The 23516-nt window shown below is 29.9% G+C and overlaps 1 protein-coding gene and 1 pseudogene across 1 annotated transcript; one reads left to right on the top strand and one right to left on the bottom strand.

The window, feature by feature from the left end:
• Positions 1-5373: 5373 nt before the first annotated feature.
• LOC113855891 lies at positions 5374-7563 on the bottom strand (annotated as a pseudogene).
• Positions 7564-11727: 4164 nt separating this feature from the next.
• On the top strand, positions 11728-12742 carry LOC113856672 (transcription factor bHLH162-like). The gene is made up of 3 exons (XM_027488625.1): positions 11728-11862; positions 12174-12506; positions 12626-12742. The coding sequence occupies exons 1-3, from the start codon at positions 11728-11730 to the stop codon at positions 12740-12742; spliced, it is 585 nt and encodes a 194-aa protein (XP_027344426.1).
• Positions 12743-23516: the final 10774 nt, after the last annotated feature.

Below are 23516 nucleotides of genomic sequence, written 5' to 3'. Positions count from 1 at the left end.
TTATGCCAACGTGATTTTTCCAATTAATTTTAATTTGAAGGCCATTTATTGATTATTTTTAGTGGTGGTGCGTACTACTATTATATAAAGATCACAAATAACTCAAGCTTTGAGATACAATTAAAAAAAGTTCTTCATCCTCTTTTTTTTTTTTTTTTTTTTTCAAATTGTTTTTTTAACATTATTTATGAAGTTTCATCATGTTTTTATCTTCGACTGTACAAGTTTATATATCTACTATGTTAGTTTTAGGAGATAAAATTGAATATCGAATCACACCGAAAGTTCACTGAAATTTTCTTTTAAGGATAATGATGATATTATGACACAACTTTCTTCTATTTAATTTTCTGACAGTAAAGACTAAACTAAAGATAAATAAAATAAAATAAAATTAGAAGATCAAATAAAACAAATAAAAAAGTAAAATCAAAACAATAAAGTAAAATTAAAGAAGTAAGATAATAATTTTCTCATTAGTATATGACCTAAGCGGAATATGACAGCATGGCATCTTACCTGGCCAATTTTCCAATCATGAGAGGGGTATTGCAATTTCTCAATCTCCCTCGAATCACAATTAACCCATTTTTGTTGGCTGACCACACCTTCCACCAATTCAAGCGATCGTGGCCCTTATTTATTATGCATGCACACACAAAAAGAAGGGTCACCATTTTTTTTCAATATTTTTATATTTTAATATAATAAAGTCATTTCACACTTTGACGACATCAGCCAAAACAGTCCTAGTCTACATTTTAGTTTACTTTTACTCTTCTCAATAGAATATATTGCACTAGTGTGTAATCATCCAATTGGTGGGGATATAATAATAATAATGAACATATGACTATCGGTTGACCTTTGATCGAACTAAGATAATGTAATTGATATCTTTTTCATATATACTTCATTTGGATTAAGTGGGGAAATGAAAGAAAAGGTAATAATTATATAAAGTAACTGTTATGCCTTTTCATTTACCTTCTTTTACATTCTTTTAAATAAAAGAAAATTCCATTTCTCGATATTTTCTCTTGCTATAATATTTTTTTTTTCAAAATCTACTCAATTTTAGAGGTGATTTTCTTAAAATATAAATCACTCCCTTTTCTCAATATCATTGTCATGATGTTTCCACTGTCCTATATATTATTATTAACAACTTTTGCAAGCGCGGCTATTGGTTTATTGATTCGTTAATGGCCATCTCATTACCAGTTGATAAGTATCAACTTAGTGACATCTGATGTTCAATAATTACTAAAAGATATTTTGATTTGTTTTTCGTCAATTGTAAATTTAGATTTGAAAATAAATATTAAAATTGATAATTCGATGTTCCGAATCTCATTCTTATCTTGTTTCTGATGTAGCCGGAGTAATGTAACTGATACAAACTTACGAGTTTTGATTGGAAGAGCAACATATAGTGTAAATTAATCTTGCAAATATATAACTTTTTTTTTGCAAGTGATAATTTTACACTTTTCAATCACACTCTTACAAATATTTAAAGTATAACTGAATATCACTTTAATTATTCAATGATATAATTAAATTATTCACATTCTTGCTTTTTTTATATTATTATTATGAACTCTTACTTTAAACGTATGTGTAAGAAAATTATTGATTATGTGAATAAATGGTATAGTACGCGTTCAAAATCAAAGCGACTCCGGTTGATTGTTCAAATATGAAAGTCTTCTAATTTTGAGACTTAGCCATTATTTTGATTTAAAAAGGAAGAAAGAGGAAAAAGATAATAATAATAAAAAAAAAAAGTGAGAATAGAGGAACAGTTTGTTTTTTATTCGCAAAGGAAGTATTCATTCAATTGCACGTACGAGGGTATCAATAGTATATTTATTGGAACCCACAGTTGATGCGAGAATTGGTTGGTAGTTAGGATTCCGCAAAAATTTAATTCTACGAAAATTTATAAAAAAACATGCATATTTCATTTATTATAGATCCAGGTCCTTGCAATTTTAGTAAGAATTGTAATCCTACAGTCTAAATTTGTTTAAGCAAATTTTACTTTGCTTAAATGAATTTGATAAAAAGTAATTTTTGTTTAAGTAAATTTAATAAAAAAATTAATTTTTGCTTAAATTAAAAAATTTGTTTAAACTAAAATTATAAAAAAATTTAAAACTTTATCATTTTCTTCTCTAAACTATAGAAATTTTAAAGAATCTTTCTTTTTATTGATGAATACCTAATTACCAAAAACTTTTATATATATTATCCCACCAAAAATTCTAAACGTATTATTTAGTATACTACTTGTGTTAAAAATTAGTGAGATATAATTATTTAGAATCAAGTTAAATTGTTGAGAATGATGATAAGTATTATAAGAATGATGATTTTGAGAAATTGATTAAGAAATAATTAACTATATGATCTTATATAAAGTTTCTTAAATTTTTTGTAGTTTAAAAAAATAATAAAATTTTAAATTTTTTTACAATTTTAATTTAAGTAATTTTTTTTAAGCAAAAATTATTTTTTCACCAATTCGCTTAAGCAAACATTTTTAACTTAAGTAAAAATTATTTTTTCTAAATTTACTTAAGCGAACGTAGAGTTTAAGCTGTAATTCCTGTTTAAACTATAGAAGATCCAAATTTCTTATCATTAAGTTGATTGATACTATACAGTAAAACCAGAAAATTTTTTAATACTAGATCGAAATATTTACGCATGATATTGTCAAAATTTTCTTATATCGGAACACGTTCATTTTTAAGGTATTTTATCCTTTCAATACTTTTTCTATTGTAGCTTCCATCGTTCTTTTATTGAACATAACAAATAGAAGTCAGTTTTAATGAATTCTACTTTGCAATATTAATGACTTTCATCTTTAAGGTATTCTATTTTTTTAATCTGAAAAATCCATTTTTAGAATTGCATTAAAAAGCAAGTAGCTTTAGATTCAAAGATTTCCACTGTAGTCAAATACGAGGAAAAGAAATAAAGTTATTATTACATCTTTAAAAAATAGTTAATTAAAGTCACTAAGATAAATATAAACTTAATTATACTTTTACTTCTTGTAGCTAAAATCGTAGTCAATATTAGTCACTAAACTTTCTGTCAACTCTCATTATGTAACTTAAAACTCTCAAATTACTTTCTATCAAATATGCTATGTTAACACCAACTGACATGCACTATTTATTATTGTGAATTAAGTTTACCCTCAAACTCACCCTACATTTTAAGTGTGTTAGTATTAGCAAGAACATGATGACTTTATAAAGACTAGTAGGATATTGACGTGGATTGAAACGTACACTTACTATATGGTTAATATATGTCACTAGTGTAATAATATTATTTATAACATAAACGAGACTTATTTAAAAAAAAAAAAACATTTTCTGACATAAGAGATACACGTGGTCAAAATTATTCTAGATAAAAACAATATTTTCGCATACATTTTTTTATAAACAACTTTAAATTTTGTTTTATTTTTGTGAAGATGCTTATAAATAAATGTCTTTGCATCGTGCACTCCACTCATAGGGATACTACGAAGAGCTTAGTAATTTTGGAGGGAGGACAATTTCGAGGAAAGGAATAGGACAATTGACGCGATGACTGTGTTAAATGTTGAATTCTTGTCATTCTGAAACAAAGTGTCACGTTAAGAGACAACAAGGACGAAAGACGAAGAATCAATTAGTACGGCAAACTAAGCCGTGGCAGAGACGGTTTAAAGAACAAAGACAATAATCAACTAAGAAGCCGCAATTTATACGTAGGAATGTTCATTATGTTCTCACGAGACGTCAAGAATCAAGACCCCCCATAAGTATCCAAATAATTATTGTGCAATTGAAACAAAACGTCAATGCCGTATGCAACGTAGCTACCACACTCTCAAGGAAGCCACCAAGACAAGAATTTCAACGTTTTCACAAAATATCACTCATGTCTCATGCTGCTACAAACTAAAACAATATATCTTACCTTTTATTTTATTTATAAAATTTAATAAATTAATTTTTAATACAAGTGCAACGACCTTAACCTTACGAGTATTTATGTTTTGGATTGGAGGGAATATATGGCTACACAATTAATCTTGGATACGGATCCAGTGCAGTTGACGCGAGAACTGCACGTGCAGTTCTTCACTCGCTTAAGCCATTTTGACATAGCTTAAGCGAATTTGACAATTTTCGCTTAAGCCCGTATAAGTTAGCTTAAGCTAATGAAGGCTTAAGCCAATGTCACAAGCATGGAGCGAGACATTAAACTAAAGCGAGTGGGTGATGCGCTTGAGCTAAAATATACTCGCTTAAGCGAAAAATAACAGAGAGGGATTACAAACTGGCTTAAGCGTGCTTGATTTAGCTTAAACTGATGAGTTGTGAGCTTAAGCGCATATTTATATGGCTTAAACGAGTATATAATGGGTTTAAGCGAAACCTTAATGGCTTAAGCCTAAAAAAACAGAGAGCACATCTCCCAGGATTACACATTCGCTTAAGCGTGGTTGATTTAGCTTAAGCTGATGAGTTGTGGGCTTAAGCGCATATGTATAAGGCTTAAGTGAAACCTTAATGGCTTAAGCCTAAAAAAACAGAGAGCACACTTCCCAGGATTACACATTCGCTTAAGCCTTCATGGATTGGCTTAAGCGGATGAACCAATAGCTTAAGCGGATATGCTTTAGCTTAAGCAAAAATTGCATAAAAAGAATATAGAGAGAATGCTCTTTTGGACTGATAAACTAGCTTAAGCTATAACATATTGGCTTAAGCGAACGAATACCAGCTTAAGCGAGTACTATGTAGCTTAAGCGAAATTTGTGAGCTTAAGCAATTATTGGAGGGCTTAAGCGAATATGCAGGAAAATTGAAAAACAACAGCTTAAATTGACAGACATGGATATACTATTTCTGAAAACAAAATACATTTGTCCTTTACATAATTATTTTTGGCAAAAGAAAATAAAATGATTAAGATACAACAACTTTTAATTATTAATCAATGATTGAACAAGTTGTGTCATCCAAAGGGTCCTGAAAAAAAAAACATAAATCCATCAAACAAAATTATACAACGATAAACTAAAGCACTAAATTTTCATTTTGAAATTTATTGAACTTACGATCAATAATGTAGTGAAATTGAATTGATTGTTCAAAGTTTGAGAAGGATGATAAGATGGAGGTGCTGAACAATGTATATCACAAGGTTCAGAAGGAGGACTAGGTTGATATTCCTAAAATATTTATCAAATAAACATCATATGGTTAATAAGGAATCAAAATTGAAAGTAATGCATTAGCAAATTGATTGATATATGTACCTTAGCATGTTGGTTTTGTAATTGACCTCTCGTTATCCTATTTCTTTTCCTTTTTCCTTATAGTTCAACCCAACTTTTGAATCGTTTATATGTTTCCTCTTTAAGCTTGGTCGGTGCTTGAAACCTTTTGGGATTGTACCATCATTGATCATCGACTTAGATGCATGATTGTCAGTGTCACTGTCAACATGTTGTGTTTGTAATCGAAGGTGTGAGATTTGACGACACACAGCATTTAAACATTCATCCACTAATGTCGAGTATTCCTCTGAACTAGATACCTCTGATGCAAGTCTAATCATTTTAGAAGCAAGTTGTCTGTATCGTTGTGTGGTAGCAACTTTTGGATCCCCCCTCAATCTCTCTTTGTATGAAATTGTTCATAATGCCAGAACGACCTTCCTTTATCCATCTCTTAAGGATATATTTTTCAGGAATAGCCTTGACATCATTTGCTTCAAATACCTTCAATGCATGGGAACAAAGCATACCAAATGTTTCAAATTTTTTACAGGTGCAAAAAATTGATTTTGAGACATTATCAAATGATACTCTGCATGATTTCTTTTGACTAACTGTAGTGATGACATATTCAAATATAGGAGGAGATTCAATCCTTTCTGAAATGCAACATGCTAAGAATAAAGTAAATTCTTGTTGGAAAAGGGTAAATATAGAATAAGTGTAAATTTTTTCCATTTGTATCAAGATGGGAGACATCTCATATCTCAATATTGGTAGCTTATGTCAGGACTCATACTCACAAATTAGTTCATTGTAACGCTTCGCTTCAACTATAAGTTCAAAACTTTGGAAGAATTGTTTAATGCTGACACCAGGTTTCATAGAAGTTTTGAAATCAGAATTTAAACTTTCAGAGAGTTGAGTACTGCGCATCCCTAGGGTGACAACTTCTTTCATATAACATGATGCCCATTTTTCCTTTATGGCATAAAGTGAGTTCATCCAATTGTTGTCATGGACATTGTACTCTTGAACAATCTTGGTCCAAGCTTTCTCAAAGTTAGTGAAGGTATCAAATTCATACATGCATTTTTTGAAGTCTCTTAAAAAATGACTTCCACCCTTCATCAAATTACCAAGGTGTTTGATCCCATTTTGCATTAAATGCCACGTGCACAAAGAATGATGTGTCTCTGGCATGACTTCTACAAGGGCCTTAGCCATAGCTTGATCTTGGTCAGTAAACATCATTATAGGTTTTTTGTGATTATGTGCTTCTAAAAATGTTTCAAACAATCATTTAAACGAATCAGCCGTTTCATCATATAACAAAGCTACACCATAAATGATGGTGGTTCTATAATGGTTAAAACCTGTGAACAAGGCAAGAGGTCTATTTGCACGATTAGTGCAATATGTAGTGTCCAAAGAAACTACATCACCAAAATATGCATAATCTAAAATCATCTTCACGTCAGCCCAAAATACATTTGTAATTTCATCACAATCTATCTGATATGCATGAAAAAATGAAGGATTATTTAACAACTGTTGCTGAAAATATTCCATCACACAACCAACATCTCCATAAACCATACTTCTTTGTCTTCTTTCCTTCAAGTAATTCTTTGCATCCAATCGAGTATATCCGACATTGCATCTATTGCCTGCAAGTGTGCTTTGGAGTTGAAATGAGGACTTTTGTTGCAAACCAGATTCTTGAGCCATTTCAATCTCATAAGCTTGAACTTCACTTATGAGAAGCAAGCATGTGAGTTGTCTCCTCAAGTTGTAAGGGCTGATTATGATCTTCAACAAACTCATGAATTATAAACTTCCCATTCTTCCCCAAAGATACTGCAATTCTGGCGGAATAATCTGTTCTTGTCTCAGCTCTATGTTTAGCAACTTGACAATCTTGTTTCTTTCCTTTTCGAAGACCTTCTTTACAACAAACGTATCTACAAAAAGTAATAGCACCATTTTCCTTTCTCTTATTAAAATACTACTTTCTAACTCCAAATCCGATCCTCCTACCATATTCAGTCCAAAAATTCCATGCTTGTTCTACATTATCAAACTCTAATCCAACTTTTGGCTTCCAGTCCACAATGTTTTTAGTTTTCTCTTCTACCAAAAACATAAACAAAAAATCCCATGTTAAACATCTCACATTATGGAAAATTTAGGATATAGCAAATGCAAAAGATGTAAATGTTAAAATGAAAAAAGATACCTGATAATGGAGATGGTTCCATGGTTATCAATGTCAATGAAGCTCCAAGTTAGTATATGTTGAATGTAACTTGTTTTGTTTAAGTCTCTGATTTGTACCAAGCATGTATATTTTTAAGAGAGAGCATTTTAGGAGTTAAATGAAGCTTTTCTTCAAGCTTACGCCACACAAATGAAAGATTCGCGCCAAAACGACGCTTGTTCGCTTAAGCGTACATAGACCGCTTAAGTGAAAGTTGTAATTTTTAAACGAGAATTTTCGCTTAAGGTCATTAAGGCTTAAGCGAGACTTTATTGGCTTAAGCTCTTAAGGGTTTAAGCGATCCTACAGTGGCTTAAGCGACGGACCAGAAAACAATTTACCTAAACTTATTAAAGTTGGGATATGGGCTTAAGCTAACATGTTTTGGCTTAAGCGAGTAAAAGGCTTAAGCGAGGGACCAGAAAACTATTTACCTCCTTACTTTTAAAATTGCGCTTAAGCGAGATACTCCCGCTTAAGCGAATTTGCCGACGCAGCTCAGCCTTAAACCCATTCTCTCATTTCATTCATTTCATCCTTATATCAAAAAATATTGAAAAACCCTAAACCCCACCCCAAATCCAGGATTCTCCCCATTGCAGCATTCCTCTCCCATTATCAAAGCAACCCAACGATTCCAGGTAATAACTCTTACAGCAATATGTTGTTCTCCTACCTTTTAGGTTAGGGATGGTTCCATGCTTCTGGATACTATTATGGAAACAATGCTTTCAAGGGTTTAAGGTTAATGTTTTTAGAGTTTAGGATTATCACTCTGTTTGTTGTTAGATTGACATCAATATTTATGTGAAGCAAGGTTCTTTCTGTAAAGAAACGCTTAAGCGCACCTGACTCGCTTAAACGCGCTTAAGCGCATGATACTCGCTTAAGCACTTATTACTCGCTTAAGCGCCTGATTTTGGCTTAAGTGAGTATTGAGATTTGTCAAAATTATGTGTATTTTCCAATTTTTTGAGTATTGAAATTTGTTACCTTGTAGATATGGCTCCTAAAAAATCAATTCCCCAAAGAAAGAAGCAACATTCAGACGTTGGAGAGGCTTCACAACATGTACACCATACAGGAACTCAGGATAATGAACCTCCAACACAACCGAGCCCCAGTCAGCAACTTACCTTTGACAGATACAGGTTCTTCAGTCGAGCCCATTTCAGAGATATTTGGAATTACACCCAAGAGAACTTCTACCTGAAAGAAAAATTATTTTGGAGGAAGGACAATTTGCTGAATTTACAGAAGAACTTCAGAGGAGAAAATGGAATATATTGGCTAACCCACCAAATAAAATTGATGAAGACATAGTGAAGGAGTTTTATGTCAATGCATGGCCCTTGCATCCACAAAAATCTGAGAAGAAGTTTTGTGTTAGAAGGACATCCATCTCCTATGATAGAGATGCTATCAATGCATTACTAGGGAACCCCCTCACTTTACAAGAAGGACAGTTGTGCGAATACCAGCAGCGGAGGCGCCTGACCACAGGATTTAATGATGATGATGTAGTAAGGTCCTTATGCATTCCCAACAAATCATATGAAACTAACTATCAAGGCAAGCCAATGAGGTTCAAGAGAGGGAATTTGAAGACACTGACTCAAATATGGATGTCATTTCTCTTTGCAAACATTGCTCCAACCACTCACACATCATATCTCCGCATGCCTCGGGCCTACCTTGTCTTCAGCATTATGGAAAACCTCACAATCGACATTGCAACTGTGATCTCTGAGGAGATTCACCAACTTGTTTTGTCCACCAACTCCCCTAATGCATCTGCAACAAAGCCCTTGGGCTTTCCAGCATTAATCACTGCTTTATGTGCTGCCCAAGGTGTTCAGATACCAAACAATCCAACACAAAGCATCAAGTTGAAAAAACCTATAAATGCTCAGTTAATAAACAACTATTGCATTAACTCATTGGACCAGCCACAGCCACAACCACATCTGATCCTTCTTCATCAGCACCACCATCAGCACAACCATCCATCCCCAAAATGACACCCATGGAATGGCGTATCACCCAACATCTGAATCAAATACAGCAACAAATGGAGGACAACAATCGGGCATATACACATATACACTACCAGATGGCGACTAACCATCGAGCCTACACCAGCCTTAATGACTCTTTCTATCGCTTTACCCTACATCAGCATGCAGGAGAGACTTCAACATTTCCATGGCCAACCCCAGAGGATTTTGTAGCTGTAGTGTCATGGCCTGGAGACACACCTTCCTTCTCAAATGAACCTAATGCAAATCATGAAGATGGTGGACCACAAGGAGAGGAACCAGAAGAAAGAGGAGAAGGAGAAGGGGAAGAAGAAGAAACGGAAGCACAACTTGATCATGAAGGTGGTGATGGGGAAGGAGACCATGTGGAGGACGACCAGCCTATTCATAATGATGTTGATCTATAAGATGCATGAACACTTTGTTTTTTCTTTATTTGGTTTTAAAGTTTAGATTTTAGTTTATGTTTGAAGTTAGTTCATATTGTAAAGTTTCAAGGACCTATTTAGTTTGTTGCAGCTAAATTGTGAAATTTTACTTTATTAACCACCTATCTAAATTCCTTTTATTTTGATTCTCTTTTATAATTTGTATGACTTGTTTACTAAATAAACCAAACAAATTATCTTATAAATTAAAACTTGTCACATACATATAGTAATCATTTTATTTTCTTTTGCCAAAAATAATTATGTAAAGGACAAATGTATTTTGTTTTCAGAAATAATATATCCATGTCTGTCAATTTAAGCTGTTGTTTTTCAATTTTCCTGCATATTTGCTTAAGCCCTCCAATAATCGCTTAAGCTCACAAATTTCGCTTAAGCTACATAGTACTCGCTTAAGTTGGTATTGGTTCGCTTAAGCCAATGTGTTATAGCTTAAACTAGTTTATCAGTCCAAAAGAACATTCTCTCTGCATTCTTTTTATGCAATTTTCGCTTAAGCTAAAGCATATCCGCTTAAGCTATTGTTTCATCCGCTTAAGCCAATCCATGAAGGCTTAAGCGAATGTGTAATCCTGGGAAGTGTGCTCTCTGTTTTTTTAGGCTTAAGTCATTAAGGTTTCGGTTAAGCCCATCATATACTCGCTTAAGCCTTATACATATGCGCTTAAGCCCACAACTCATCAGCTTAAGCTAAATCAACCACGCTTAAGCGAATGTGTAATCTTGGGAGATATGCTCTCTATTTTTTTAGGCTTAAGCCATTAAGGTTTCGCTTAAGCCATTAAGGTTTCGCTTAAGCCCATCATATACTCGTTTAAGCCTTATAAATATGTGCTTAAGCTCACAACTCATCAGCTTAAGCTAAATCAAGCATGCTTAAGCTAGTTTGTAATCCCTCTCTATTATTTTTTACTTAAACAAACATATTTTAGCTCAAGCGCATCACCCACTCACTTTAGTTCAATGTCTCACTCCATGCTTGTAGCATTGACTTAAGCCTTCGTTCACTTAAACTAGTTTATACGAACTTAAATAAAAATTATTAAATTCACTTAAACCATATCAAAATAGCTTAAGCGAGTAAAGAACTATACGTACAGTTACCGCGTTAACTACACTGCATCTGTATCCATTAATCTTTTGGCCGAAGTTAAACCGACAGCACGCACGATTCAATGAATGATCTTATGTTGTCTACAATAATTGATTGGAGGCTGATTTATTTGACTTTAGTAGATAGCTTTTTAATGTTAAATGAATGATGTCACATCCTTAAAAAAGTGAAAAAAAATAATCATTGCCGTCACGCGCTCCTGTCTAGGGAGGATGGAGCGATGTGACGAACAAAAAACAGAGCCATGAACACTTGAACAGCAGAACACGGCAAGCACGTGTGAATTTGATCTTTCTACTTCGCCGCCACACGAGTCTCACATCATCCGTATACAAAAATATGATGTGTACGAAGTGACGTTTAGGTTTGGTCTCGTTTTTGCACTAGCTTTTAACATCACACTGACTCACATCACTCGCACAAAAGTGATGCGTCATTATGTCATGTGATAATATAATATGTAGTATTATAAATACTTAATCCACAAAACCATCTTCTCAGAATCCTAAATCCTAATTATCAAATTGCTCGTAAGCAAATTAAGAAATTCTAAATATTGTTAGATGGATCGTCAACAGAGAAGCCAACCTTCTTCTTCCGAAGGAATCGAAAGAAGGATCGTAGAAAAAAACAGGAGAAACCATATGAAGAACCTCTATTCCTGTCTCAACTCTCTTCTCCCTAACTATAATCCCATGGTCTGCCCTCTCTCTCTCTCTCTCACTATGTATGTCGCATGCATGGATTTCATTTGAGGAAATCATGTGCAATTATATTTACTTATGGAAATGATATGATACATAAACGCATACATAATATTTCAAATTGCAAATCAGACCGTGACAATGAGAGTGTAATTGCTTGCGACGTGGTTACAAAAACCTTGAAAATTTTAATATTGTATGAAATTACAACTATGGACTACAATTTAAAATCATGAATATATATATATATATATATATATATATATATATATATATTGACATGATGTGATTTTGGTTTAATACAGGAAGTGATAGCGGTGCCCGATCAAATAGATGAAGCTATCAACTACATCAGAAGCCTAGAGACAAAGGTGAAGATGATTCAGGAGAAGAAAGAAAGCTTAATGGCAAGGAAGAGAACTCTAAGTGGTTGCTCGAGTTCACAAGGTAGCCAAAAATCGCCAAAAATCGAGGTTCATGAAATGGGTTACTCGCTTGAAGTGATTCTAACATGCGGGTTTGATAACCAGTTTATTTTCTATGAAATTATTCGAATATTGCATGACGAGAACGTCGAGGTCATATCTGCCAATTATTCAATGGCTGGAGATTCAGTGCTTCATATCTTGCACGGGGAGGTATATGTATTCTTAATTAACCGTGTTCTGAAAAAAAAAAAAAAAAGCTTAATTAGCTTCTCAATATTGAGAAATTAAATTATAATCGTTTTTCTCTCTTTGCTTACTTCTTGATGTAGATTCCGCAATCTTACTTTCAATTTGGAGCGACCAAAGTAAGTGAGAGGTTGAAAGGGTTTGCGAACGGATCCCTCGGTGATGTGGAAATAGATAGATGCAGAAATGTGGGATTTTGAAACTGGTTCTAATGAACGTGGGGGCTTCCAGACCCTACTGTAGACAAGGGTTTTCCAAATCCTTTGTAAAAGAAGCAGTGATTAACATCTGCAACAATTAAGGGTAATGTTTTAATATGTAAGAATAAAACACGAAATTATGAAACCGCATGAAAATGTTGGTTATAACCTTTGTCATCTTATTCAAACTATAATTAACGTCATTACCAGTTCTTATTTCTGCTTTGGTTTTTAACTTATATTAATACTAAGAGGAGTGCTAACAACAACTAATTCAGAGCCCAAAATAACCCACCTGAAATTAATATTAATATAGGACTCATCTAAGCTAGCCGATATAAAGAGCTGCCAAAATGAAGCTCAATAATGGCTACGGCATATAATGTAAAATTGCCTCATCTCTATAAAAAATAAGTGTACGTATTTTGGCCCAAACCTTAATCAATCAAACTATATGCTCGAGTTATTACAACCTATCATGACAGGTGATGCCAAATTACATGCTAGCGTTTAGTAAATTTTGGATTTTCATGGATTAATTTCAAATTGCTCTTAAAGTGAGGTTTTCGATGAAAGATAGATTAGGATGATTATTCCTTTTATGAATGGCATGGGCTTGTTGTTGGTTTATTAAATTTTTAAGAGTGGGTAGCTATACGGGTATAAGGTTTGGGATACTCTTTATATATCATTTTATGTTAAACTCCTTTTGCAGATAAAAAAAATGTGTTTACAAAACTGGATTAAAATTTCAGGTGTATTGGTGGTTGGGCATCTCAAATATTAGTATTCTATCATCCTGGATTCATAATAAGTGAAATTAAGACAAGTGTTCACGATATTTTAGGTTTGTATTCTCCTCAAGCGCTTATAAGAGTAATGTTTAGGGTTTAGGGTTGATAAAAATTTATTACATAGATTTCAAATTATTATTATTATAGATTAATATATATATATATATATATATATATATTTGTTTTTAATAGCACATGAATGATTGGCTATTAATTCACTATCCCATGTGGATAAAGAAAATATAAAGAGGAAAATTGTTTGTTCATGATATGCACATAAGGTAGGGAATGCTGTTTTTAATTTTTTGGTTAGTGTTTTGTCAATGTATCAAATTATCAAGTGTGTAAGTAGTAGTTTGTTAAGGTTTATTTTGCACATAAATTGGAATATCCCTTGTATTCACATACACCTGGAGGCTGGGGAGTTGGGCTTAAGAGCTTCAAATAAAAATTCAACAATATAATGTTTGAAGATTATAATGTGGGCAAAGTGTTAACTGTTGTGTATCCCATGGCCTACATGAGACACATTTGCATTGCCCATTAATCATTTCCAGGTCAAAGAAAAATTATGATTACATATATACTCTTTTTATTTCGTTTCACATGCTGTGCAAATGGGATATCGATCTGGCCTCTCAGGTAATTAAATTTTGGTGTTGAGTACTAATTTGTTTGGGTGTTAATGGCTACGGATATACTTTTCCACAGTGCTGCGGACCAATTGTTAGTGGGGTTCCCAATGGTGTCACCAGAGGATTGTATTGCAAAAGAAAAAAAAATAACAAGGATGACATGGTTTTGAGTTTGGTTTGCAGTGGTATAGTCATGGCTTCATAGGAATGAAAATTTGTTTAAATTTTTACGTTAGACAACGAATATGTCTTAGAAATGATTAATGTTAGGACTTGGGCTTGGAGCGAAATTCAAGGGGATTTTCCTTTTCAGAGTGGAATAAGAAGCCTTCTATTCGCTTGAATCCCTGGCATCAGACTTGTGTAATTGAAGGTCATGTATCTTGTATCTCCTTATTAAAATTTTCTTGGGTAATGAAAAAATTATATTTATACATTATTTCAACTTTTACAACTGGTTTGAATAATTGTTTTTCAAATTATACACAAACCTGCCTTCGTTTTGTGTTCTAATTGACGAGTTTTTCTACGTCAGAATACCTTTTCTTTTTCTAATTTTAAAAGCATATTTATGAAAGATTGAGAAAGGAAGATTAAAATAAACAAATTAGCATTGTATACATCATAACTCAATAAACACGTTGAATATTACCAAGTCACTCTTGGCACTGCAATTTTTATCTTTATCTTTTAAAGTTGTTATTTGCAGAATAAAATAATATAATAATTTATTAAAAATAATTTTAAAAAATAATAATATATAATTGTTCTATGAAAATGATCATTGAGAGCACTTACATATTAATTTTTCTCTAAAGTCGCTTTTTTTAAAAAAAAATTATATGTTAATGGCTTTCACAAATTAAAATTTTAAAAATTTGGTAATTTTTAACTTGTAAATACATGTAAAATTAAAATGAAATGTTATTCAACTCACATGGCATTATTAATTTCTTCTTCTTTGCTTCTTTGTCTTTTTTATGCTAACAAATTTAATTTTTTTAACAACTATAAGTGCATTTCTCACACTTCTCTCTTTATTCTTTCTTTGTTTTCTTTTTCTTTTTTTATTAACATTGAAACTTCCTATTATTTTAATCTATTTTTTTATTTGACAGTGTTTCATTTGTTTAGATATATATTATTTAATTAACATAATATATAAATTTGAATTTCATCAAGACAAATAATTGATTTTAGTTTGTAATAAAAAAAACTCACAAATAAAAAAAATTTAAATTTTAGATATATAAACTCAAGTTTAAATATAACAATAAATTAATTTTTTTTGGTAATAAATAACTTATAAAAAAAAAGATTTCAAATTTTGCGATTCATACTTTAAAGAAAAGTTATAAAAATTATTTTTTTAAGGAACGATTCTAACTACTTTCCAAGTACATACACTTTGACTAACCGTAGTTGTTAGAGTAGAATCTCTATCCAAAGTGATGCAAAACTACTTTTAAATATATATATTTTTATTGTAGTGTTAATTTATCTTTATATCTTTAAATGAATTAAATTCTTAACTATTATTATTATTATATCTTTGTTAAATATCAATCATATGATATTTTTAACATAGCAACCTATTATTTATAATATCTATTTTTATAATTTTTTTTAAATCCCAAATCCTATTGTTACTAGGTGACAATATTCAATGTTGAACTAAGACCTATCTTTTAAATCATAGGTATGTACAATATGCAAAAAATTCAAATATATTAAACTAGTAAGTAGCAGCAAATAAAAAGGTTTAAATGACTTCATAGATGAACTATTCAACTCTTGCTCCAAAATTTATCCAAAAATGATGTTGTAAGCCGCAAGAAATATCGCTTCGAAATGTTAATTGATACTCTGACTACTTCTAATTTCCTTTCATATAATAAACTATCTTTTGAATATAAATGTTTTTCTATTACCCTTTCTTCCATTTTTGGACCATCACACTGAAGATTCTATTCAAAATAATTGTTGGATTAATGCTATCAAAGCTGAATTACTTGCTTTGGAGAAAAACAAAACTTGGATTCTAACCATACTGCCACCATTAAAGTGAGTCATTGAATGTAAATAGATTGTTTAAGATAAAGTATTAATAATTTTGAAATCTTTTGCCTGGTGGTTAAAATAAATATTGTTAAGATGTTGTTGTCTATTACAACTATGAAAAGTTAGGATTTATATAAATATGATGTGAACACAACCTTTTTACATTGTTACTTGCATAAGAGAATATATATGAAAATTTGACGAAGGCTTTTTGTTCTTAATGCAAATTTAGTTGTGCAAATTACAAAAATCTTTATATGATTTGAAATAAGCCGACAAGTATATGAATGAAAAATTGATTTCATTCCTTTCTTAACATGACTATATACAATTAAAAGTAAATTCCTCACTTTTTACCAAATTCATGACCCTTCATTTTACCGTTGTTCTCATATATGTGGATGATCTACTAGTTGCAAAAGATGATTTGAATGAAATCAGTAATTTCAAATACAAATTGAACATTGCATTCAATATTAAGGATATAAACAAATTAAAATGTTTTTTTAGAATGAATATGGCTAGATCCCTCCGTGGAATTAGTCTCTACCTAAGAAAGTAAGCATTAAATCTTCTTTAAGATGCTGATCAACTTGTTATTAAACCATGCTCTACACCAATGGATTATATACAGCAAAGGTTCATAAAGAATCTAGTAAACCAACCTCAAATCCTTTTTCCTATAGAAGAAGAATTGTCGGCAGGCTCCTGTACCTTACACATACGAGGCTTGATATTTCTTTTGTTGTACATTATCTAAGTCAATATCTTGATTGTGCTATTGAATTTTATCAATTAAAGTTATTAGGATACTTAAATATATCAAACGATCATGCCTATGAATAGTTTTGTATTAGTCTTGTATCTATAAATAGTTGTAATAATTTTTCCTCTAGCAGGTTTGAAAATACAAAATTTAGATTTATACACTTTATGTTTTCAGCATAATTGAGCTACAATTTTTTAGTTCAATTCTTCTTGTGCAAACTTTATTTTCCCGTCTGTGGAGAATTATATTCTTGACACGGAAACTAAAGATATTTCAAATTAAAGATCAAGATCTAGAATAATCTTGTAATTCAGTAAATATTATATAATCTCAATAAATACACTGAATTAAATAGGTAATACAATATTATATAATTCCAACAAATACACTGAATTAAAAAGGTAATAGCGAAAGAATAAGAGTGTTGTGACCACAAATTTGTGAACTAAATACTAATAATATAAATTCATCACTATTTAAATTTAATTTATGTACGCAGTCAGGTAAAGTAGAAAGAATGAATCCTTGTGGCTGAATTTAATAAACATCTTCAAATAATGCCATCGGAAAAGGAATTATTGACATCCATCTAATTGGTAGACCAATCATAGGAGAGAGCAATGCCAATAAGCATTTTAGAGGATGCTAAACTCATGTTAATTTGAAGCATCTAACATAATGACAGCACATGCCTTTATAACGTTGAAAAAAAAGGATAAAAATATCACTTTAATTATACTTTTCACTCTTATATATCATATTAAGAATACAAAATATAGTTTCCACTCTTGTAGCAACATTTTTTTTAATTCCTCCAGCCCTCACAAAAGCATGATTTATCCAGTCTCCATCTCCACATTATACAAGTTTCCCAATTTTAAAATGGATTGATATGCTTTATCCATTTTCTGGTGCCTATCTAACAACTTTGTTTTCTGAGAATATATTACTTGGTCTATGGTCTCTAGTTCTTTCTGAGCACGTCTAATTTTGGTCCCATCTGCTATCATTTCTCTTCTGTTTTCCGAAGAGCCATCACACAAATGCTGAGGCAAATAGAAAATATATGTGAAAGGTAACGTGTCAAAGACATGAACAAGCAGCTTTCAAGTCAAAGCCAAGTGTTATTTACCTTAATTTCGTCTTTTATAGCTTTTTTCAAGGATTCACTGTTTGAAATATTTCCCTTCACAGATGCATTACCAGCAGCTCTTTCCTGTCGGATTTGGAAATCTTCTATCTCTCTAAGGAGCTTCTGCCAATTCTTCAAGTAATCACTCCATCTAACCTGTTTCAAGTGTTGAACATTAATTCCAAGAAAAACGATGAGTACTAAAATAAAAAGGCCCAACTTCAATGGTTATCTTTGCACCAGATATCTATTAAGGTTTTTTTTTTTTTTATATATGTATGGACTCCCTTAAGAAAAAAATATATAATTTTTTTTATTAAAAATACAGATTTTAATATTATTAATGCATTGAATTTTACAATGTATTTTTTTAATAAAAAAATTATTATATCTAAATTCTTATTATGTGTCCTTATATATGCGTTAGAAAAAATAATTTATTAAAAGAAAGAAAAGGAACTTATTAAATTACAGTTATTTTAAGCACTTCCAGTGACTTAAATGAAGCAGCATCTCTCTGTTGAATGTTTAAACCCCTCAGAATTTGCTTTTCCTCCGCCAAACTTTTGCTCCCGTGTAGCATCAAGGAGTTCATCACCAACACATTGTCATCAAGGATAGAAAATCAGAACAAAAAGATGTGAAGAGTAAGTGAATTCCATCTCAATAGACTATTAAATAGATTTGTGTATTGTTCTTACATGGTTATCAACCTCTCCTATAACACATGCCTTATTAGATCTTTTCTTCGGTGCATAGTTTATGAAACATAATTCATCAAGAGCTACATACAAGTCATTTAGTATCTTTCCTTTTGTGGCCATATGGTTTCTCCATGCTCTTTGCCAATAGCATAAGCTTTCCAACCTAGAAACCAAATGGTTCCTTTCAGACTGTTACAAATAAAACAACTTTATTGCACCATCATAGTTGTCTTTACAAACAGACACATAGAAGACAGTGATCATCACTGATCAGGAATAGCAATTCCTACATACCATTTTCTCTTTGATCCTTTCCTTGATTTCACGAATCTCATGATTCATTTTCTCAGTCATGCTCTCTTTCTTTTTGATTTGAGATGTTGAATCAGGGTCTTTTGGCCGACTTGGAAGTGGCATAGTTTCCTTTTCCTTCAAGACGTCACCTTTTCGGACTTTAATATAATGATAAGAAAATTTAATCAAGGAAAAGTGTGCTGATTAAGAGTTTCACAACAGATGTTATTAAAATTGTATTAGAACTGAATTGAAGCAATTAGTAATAACAAAATTTTATTAAAAAATAGTTATTAAATATAATTTAATATAAAAAATATATTTTTAATTTTTGAATGTTTAAGATTCAGTGTTAAGAATTGAAGTTAATAAAATTTAATTTTTAATTAAATGTTATTATTTTGCACTTTGTCTTTTAACAGAAATATGGTCTTTTCACTTAAATTCTAACCATCTAGCAAAAGCCCTTGTTATTTTCAAGATACAATTAATTAGTTTGATCGAATATTAAGTGGAGTGTAAAAGAAGATGTGGTAAAAAAATATGATTCTTAACGAAAAGCAACATTACTCATAAGAAAGAGACTCACCTTAGTTGACTGGGTTCAGTTGTAAGGACTTTCAATGGATACAAAAACTGATGGGTACAACAACACTCCCAGCCATTTAACATACTCATATATGGTCAAGGTCCTTGTACCCCACGCCAAGAAAGTCAACTTCTCAAATTTCTTTTATTTCTTATACCTTGTTGAATAATGTAACGGGTACGTAAAGGAATTGAAAATCTCAAACAACTAAATTTTTACTTTGTTAATCCTCTATTTTGTAAAGTCCATAGAGTTGATGATTGATATACAAAGCTCATATTCGTCGCACAGCTGCATTTGTAGTTATATAAGATATAGCAAGTGGGGTAAAGAGCAACAAAAGGACAAGAAAACTTCTTATTCACATCAATAGACAGAATTAGTGACTTTAAATACAAGGAGAATAACATGAATAAAAACAATTACGTTTGACAGGAATAAAGAATTTTTATAGTGCTAAGTAATTACAGAAAAAAATTAAAGAAATAAAATAAACCAAACTTTTTTTATTAAGATTAACTTATACACCTCAAATTGTGAAGAAGTTGAATAAGAAAACTTATGAAAAATTTTATGCGAATAAATTAAGAATCTTAATTTATGAGGGAAATTTTAAGTTATTTTATCTCTTATTTATTTACTTTATTTTCTTCTTTTATAAATATTTTTTTAAAAAATTATCCAAACTAAGTCATAATGCAATCCTCAAACAAATTTTTACACAAGAGATAGCAACTAGCAAGGTCAACTATTGAATATTTTATAAATTCTAATGTAAATTTTTTTTCAAATAATGCAAAAGGTTTAATTTTTATTTTTTTCAACACAGAAGGTTTAAATCGTTTTGAGGATGGCGTGGTTTTAGCACGCGGAGTGGGCCTTCTATATATCTCAGCCCAATTCATGGTGGGCTAGTTTTGGGCCTAGCCTTCGACGACAGCGTTTGACAGATTTGGAGTCATATTTAAAAAATATATCAAACAAAATAAAAAAATTACTTAATTATGAAATAAATTTACCATATTACCACTCAATTTGATATCGCTTAACTAAGATTTTAGTTTAAATTTATATATATATATAAAATTATTAATAATAAACATACTTATTAGTCTAAATGCGCAACATGAGGCAGATTTACATTAAACTAGATAAGAAATAAAAAATATTTAACAAAGAACTAAAAGTAATTAATTATATAATATGTATAATTGTATTAACAAATTATAAAAATGTAATTTTTTTACGAACAAATTAAATTTTACGTATATAATTTTGAAAACAAAATTTAAGAGGAAAGAATCTAATTTTAACCTATTAAGTTGTGCGATCTTTTTTTTTTAATTATAGATATTTTTTATTGAAAATAATTTTATTCAAACTGGTTATCTGACGTTGTTGATAAAAAAAATCATAAAGTTAAGAATTAAACTTTCTAATAATTAGAAAAAATATATGAAATAAAATTTAAAGAATATTTACTAAATCAAGAAATAGTTTTAAATTAGTTAAATTAATATTTAATTAGGTTCCCATAATTTAAATTTTTTTAAATTAAATTCTTATAATATAATTTTTTTAAAATTAAATCCATATTATTGTTTCTCGTTATTATCACTATTAACCTCGAAACAGACTTTATCTTGTGCTAGATAATGTGTACCTCTAAATCAATTTTTAGAGGTAATCAATTACATGATGCGGTTTCAAGTACAAAGTCTAAATGGCATTTGAAAATTATGTAGAAAATGATAAAGACATTGTCAAAACTGTAAAATCAAATGTGGAACTTAATTAAATTCACCTGATGATGTTATCTAGCAAATCTTCAAATATGTAATTTCTTTTATATATAGCTTATCTATTTGCATTTGATAACTCTAGGATGTCAATGAAGAGGTTTATAAGTATGGTTGATGTTTTCAGCTTCATCTGCTGCTAAAGTGATGTAAAATCTTAATCATTTATTGAGATATTCATTCTAACCTCTTTTGTTCGTATCTGTTCATATTGAAATGTGTCTTCATATTAAATATGTGCTCTGTGAATAGGATGGTCGCTGCTAGAAAGACTTGTAGTGATCGATTAATAAAAATAAATTCTACTGTTGATGATATGTCTTTGCATCAAGTACAAAGAGAAGAAGATAATGAATGATACTTTCGAATAACAATATCTTTTTGTGATTATTAATATAATATTGATATCATAATATATTAAATTTTCTAATTAAGAATAGCTTTTTAATTCCACGTGCATTTTCTTAATTTTCTAATTATTTTAGTAATGCAAGATGCCTTTCTTAATATCTGTTGGATTTATTTGAACAGAAAAATATTTTATTTTTAAATTTTAAAAATTATATAATATTAATAATAATGAATAAAGTATTAACACATTTAATTTATAAAATTATTTTTTATAAATTTTATTTTAAAAATTATAAAATTAGAGAATGTTGGTTAAAAAAAATTACTCTCCCTTCTCTTCTCCTTCAAAATTTAATTTCCAAGCAAACTTAAAAATTTTAAAAGAATAATTGTACTTAGTCAACAATGTCCCCACTAGTTCATATTAGTAAAGATGGAGAGAAAAAAAATCGACTAATTTACTTTGTTTTGCAGTTAAAAAGACTGATTTAACAACCTATTGTTTTAGAAGAAAATCTTATACAGTTCAAATTTTAGGAATTTATATTGAAGAATATATTCCAAATAACTCCTCACCAAACAATTATTTAAAAACAGAAAACCAAAATTGATTAATCAACTGCTTTTATTTGTCACATGGTCTCATATATTAAAAAAAGACATTATTGGTGTAAAAAAAAATTATATTATCAAATAATTAAAATATTTTGTGAATATAATTTTTATATTGATTATTATAAAAATGTTATTTTTTATATAATTTATTATTAATAATAGTGTAAAAAAATTTATACTATGACATGACAACAAAATCATCATTTAGTGACTATATTTAATAACTGAAAATTTTTTGTCACTATAGTGACTAATTTAGAGACTGAATATATTATTAATAAGGATAATTATGTTTTATTTTTAACTATCGAAATAGAGACTGATTTTCTTAAAAATTTAGTAACTGATTTATCTGTCTCTATTAATGACTAATTTAGAGACCAAATACATTATTAATAATAACAATTATGTTTTGTCTTTTAGCGACAGAAATAGAGACTGATTTTTTTAAAAATTTAGTGACCAATTTATCTGTCTCTATTTGTGACCAACTTAGAGACGAATACATTATTAAATAATAACAGTTATGTTTTATCCTTTAGTAACCAAAATAAAGACGGATTTTTTTTTAAAATTTAGCAACCGATTTATGTCTTTATTAGTGACCAATTTAGAGACTGATTTAAGATAAATTTAAAAAATATTATTAAATTTTATTTACTAACAAATATAATTTTTATTTTATATTTCATAATTTATTAATTGAAATTAGTTATATAATTTTTTTTGTTAATTAATAAAATCACACTGATTTTATTTATTTTCTTAAAAAGACTTATTTTTCTATTTTATTTTATCAACATATCAATCTTAATTTTTAATAAAAAAATTTTAATTTGTGAATTATTTCACTTAATAAAAAGTCATATATTAAATTTTTTATTGATACAAAAAATGTTAAAAAATTAAAATAAAAAATTTCTTTAAAAACTCATGTTATTTTTATAAATATATTAGTTTATTTATTATTGTATTGAATAAATTATTATAATAAAATGAATGATTTAATATATACAATTTTAACTAAAAGT

The sequence above is a fragment of the Abrus precatorius genome, unplaced genomic scaffold (assembly GCF_003935025.1).
Source record: "Abrus precatorius isolate BTA unplaced genomic scaffold, Abrus_2018 Scaffold11, whole genome shotgun sequence".
Classification (NCBI taxonomy): Eukaryota; Viridiplantae; Streptophyta; class Magnoliopsida; order Fabales; family Fabaceae; genus Abrus; species Abrus precatorius.
This window is presented reverse-complemented; position numbering and strand designations above follow the sequence as displayed.